General features: G+C 38.1%; 1 protein-coding gene across 1 annotated transcript; it reads right to left on the bottom strand.

Annotated features, from left to right (window-relative positions):
- Positions 1 to 1,284: 1,284 nt before the first annotated feature.
- Positions 1,285 to 2,821, bottom strand: LOC138589247 (complement C1q-like protein 2). The gene is made up of 4 exons (XM_069659447.1): positions 2,572 to 2,821; positions 2,236 to 2,370; positions 1,688 to 1,819; positions 1,285 to 1,568 (listed from the first exon to the last, which is right to left on the bottom strand). Exons 1-4 carry the CDS (start codon positions 2,819 to 2,821, stop codon positions 1,285 to 1,287), a joined length of 801 nt encoding a protein of 266 aa, XP_069515548.1.
- Between the last annotated feature and the right edge of the window lie 210 nt (positions 2,822 to 3,031).

The raw sequence follows: 3,031 nt of genomic DNA, 5'->3' as shown, positions 1-3,031 counted from the left end.
TTTTGCTGCTGAGGACACAATTTTAAATCTTTTTTTTTAATCAAGTTACCAGAAAGACTTGCTAATATACTTTCTCTGTTATAAAATGTAAGACAAACAAGGACAAGGTGTCCAAGAAGAGGGGAAGTTGGTCCAGAAAAAGGCTAGAACTGTAAATACAGATGGACTCAATCTGCCCTTACTCTCTCAACCCCTCCTTCACACTTAAGACACTGGCCCACATTCGAGTATACTAGTACCCCAGGTGGGTTACAGGCAAAAATTGTATTTCCTAATTTTTGATAGCTACTAAATGTGTTTGACACAATGACTTTAATAGATGTAATGTTATATGGCCATCTCTTGTAGTCAACCTATTCAACATTAGCCCTTGTGTTTTCATGAAATGTATTCTTATTCTAATGGTTTGTCAGTTACTGAATGTGTTTGATACTGCATTTGATAAAATCATTTTTGTACACTATCTCTTGTCCAAGCAATTTATATGTGGGTTATTTGAGGGGATTTTATTTTGAAATAAAGATCAAATGTTACAGTAGTAGTTTTACTGTTACGATGATAGTAGAAAAAATATAACGGTAGAACGGCAAGTAGTTCTTATCTTCAATACAGCACCGTACTGTAATATTTTTTTTACAGTAGTTGACTGTTTTGGTAGTTTACAGCAGGAATTCTATAAAATAACAGTTCACTGCTGGCAACTGTAGCTGCCAGTAAACTGAAGTGTTTGTTTGATTTTTAGGTTCAACTGTTGTTTAACCTTTTGGCAAATGTTAAAGAAAAGTGCAAAGAGAGCTTAGTTACACAATGACATGTTCATGCTTTTATTCAAATCGAAGACAACACAATAATAATATATTTCATTTAATATGTACACATTATTGTTACTGTGAAGCTTTGTTGTCCATTCTTCATAAACTGTATACATAATTTTAATTTGCAGGTACTAAACCTGTTCTCTGTTATGTCAAGGGAGTCTGATAGTAACATTTCTACAAGTATCTCTTCAATTTCTGCACTTCATCAATCAAATGTTAAACAAACATTTCCTCACTGTCTAAATTTGTGGAATCTGATACAAATCCAGAGAGAGATGTAGATAAAGAATAATACAAACCATATCTTATTAAAAACATGTTTTTGTTCACTTCGTTGTCCACTTTTTGTCGAGCAGTTTTATTTAAAGAAAAATAACATAATACTTGTATCAACAAGTACTGACACACTACTGCAGTGTGTGCACGGTTATTAGGCAGATGATAAAGATGAGGGACCGTTTCTGTCTCACATGGTGAAAAGCAGATGACCACTGAAGGTGCTATGGTGATTTTGATTGTCAAATATCCTTGAGTTAACCCACAGACGCAAAAACACAACATCTCCAACCTCTAGAAGCAGTGTGGCGCCATTGGCAGAGCTTCCATGGCCAGATGGCTGATGCTCATACGCAATAAAAATGTGCTGTCCGTTCTTCACCAACACAGCACCTGATGGATGTGAAGGATGTCCACCTGCACCTATGTAGAACTCAAAGTTGTAGGCTCCTCTCACTGGTGCGATGAAAAAACCTGTGGGACATTTGTTGTGAGTGAATTCAAAGAATTGTCTTTTGCAACATCTGTAAACCAGGATGAACTTCACACAGCCCAGAAGTCTTATTGATTATTCTATTTATAAATTGAAGTACCTGTGTTTGGGTTGTAGGCATTTCCAATGTTTGTCACGACGTATCTGAAGACCAGAGGAGTGTGTGTGTTAAACGGTCCTACAGTCCCTGTGCCTGAAGCCAACAGAGAGGCTGAGAAAGCCACCTGTTTGACTGAGAGGGAGAGCAATGTCATTGTTCTAAAGTAACTGTGGCTGCAGCAATGTGGCCAACATGTTCTGTATTTTTGTGCTATCCAACATTTAAGATGCATTTTTGTACTATGCACATTTCAAGAATGTATCGAATCAAACACTTATTTGATGGTTTACTTTTGAGTTTTACCTTCTCCATCTCTCTTCAGAGCCTCCACCTGGTTTTCTGTGACATTTGTCCTGCCTTTCACGGTGATCAGCTCTGCTGTTTGTGCTGTAAAAAAAAGTGTCATCAAAACATATTTGATGGATATTTCATGGATAGAAATAAGTTACACAGGGTTTATTGTCCTTGTATCATTTAAGTTTGTCGTACAATATTATGAGACACTGTCATTAGACATTATTTGAGCCCTGATGTTCTCCACAAAATACCTTGGAGTAGTTGCTTTAGCTTGTCCAGCTCAGTCTTCTGTAAGTCCAGCTCAGTCTTCTGCTTGTCCAGCTCAGTCTTCTGCTTGTCCAGCTCAGTCTTCTGTAAGTCCAGTTCTCTCAGTTTAGCGGCTTGTGCTATAAAAGAGAAATAAATGCCTTCATGTTAGTTTTTATTTTACTACTAGATCAACTTCCTTGGAAATTGTTCCACTATAGCTGAGATACAGGAGATACTCTTTAATTTAACAAAAAACACAAAACCCACTGTGGATTGTTAAGTTACTCTTTAAGCCTTGTTAGCTGCATGACTCTAGGTGTAGCATGACTCTACTGTACCTTCATTCTCTCTCTGCACGTGCCTCATCTCCACCCTCTGCTCAGCCAACGAGACGCTCAACTCTCTGAGCAAAGCAGGGAGGTCTTGTGCACACGTCTGCTGGTGGTTAAAAGCATTCGTTGTTTCTCTTCTCTGGGGCTCAGTTTGCTCTCCAAGTGGAATAATTTCATTGTCAGACTCTTTTTGAAGCCGAACCATGGAGGGAGAGCATATCAGCAGCAACAGTAGGAAACTCCTTGTCATCTCCATTCTCAAAGTGGCAGTCTGTCAGTCTATGCAGTTCTTCTCTGTAGTTTCTCTGTTAATCCCAGCCTTAAATAGTGTCTTATGCTGATCAATCATTACCAGAAATGGCCTTTTTAAAAGAGACACGTGCAGGAGATCCAGTTGATAACACTCATAATTAGAGTAGGTCATCTAGAAAACCACACTGATAACGACACAACACAAACATGAATG

Source organism: Semicossyphus pulcher, unplaced genomic scaffold (assembly GCF_022749685.1).
Source record: "Semicossyphus pulcher isolate SPU_LCO1_2020_fin unplaced genomic scaffold, fSemPul1.0.p SCAF_13, whole genome shotgun sequence".
In the NCBI taxonomy this organism is placed as follows: Eukaryota; Metazoa; Chordata; class Actinopteri; order Labriformes; family Labridae; genus Semicossyphus; species Semicossyphus pulcher.
The sequence above is the reverse complement of the archived record's forward strand: the minus strand, read 5'-3'. Positions and strand labels throughout refer to the sequence as shown.

Excerpts from the sequence above, each read along its gene's own strand:
- LOC138589247 (XM_069659447.1), bottom strand. The coding sequence starts at position 2,821 with ATGGAGATGACAAGGAGTTTCCTACTGTTGCTGCTGATATGCTCTCCC. Across the intron at positions 1,820-2,235 it reads GCTAAAGCAACTACTCCAAG|TCAAACAGGTGGCTTTCTCA; the intron begins GTATTTTGTGGA and ends TCTCCCTCTCAG. Across the intron at positions 1,569-1,687 it reads TGCCTACAACCCAAACACAG|GTTTTTTCATCGCACCAGTG; the intron begins GTACTTCAATTT and ends AATGTCCCACAG.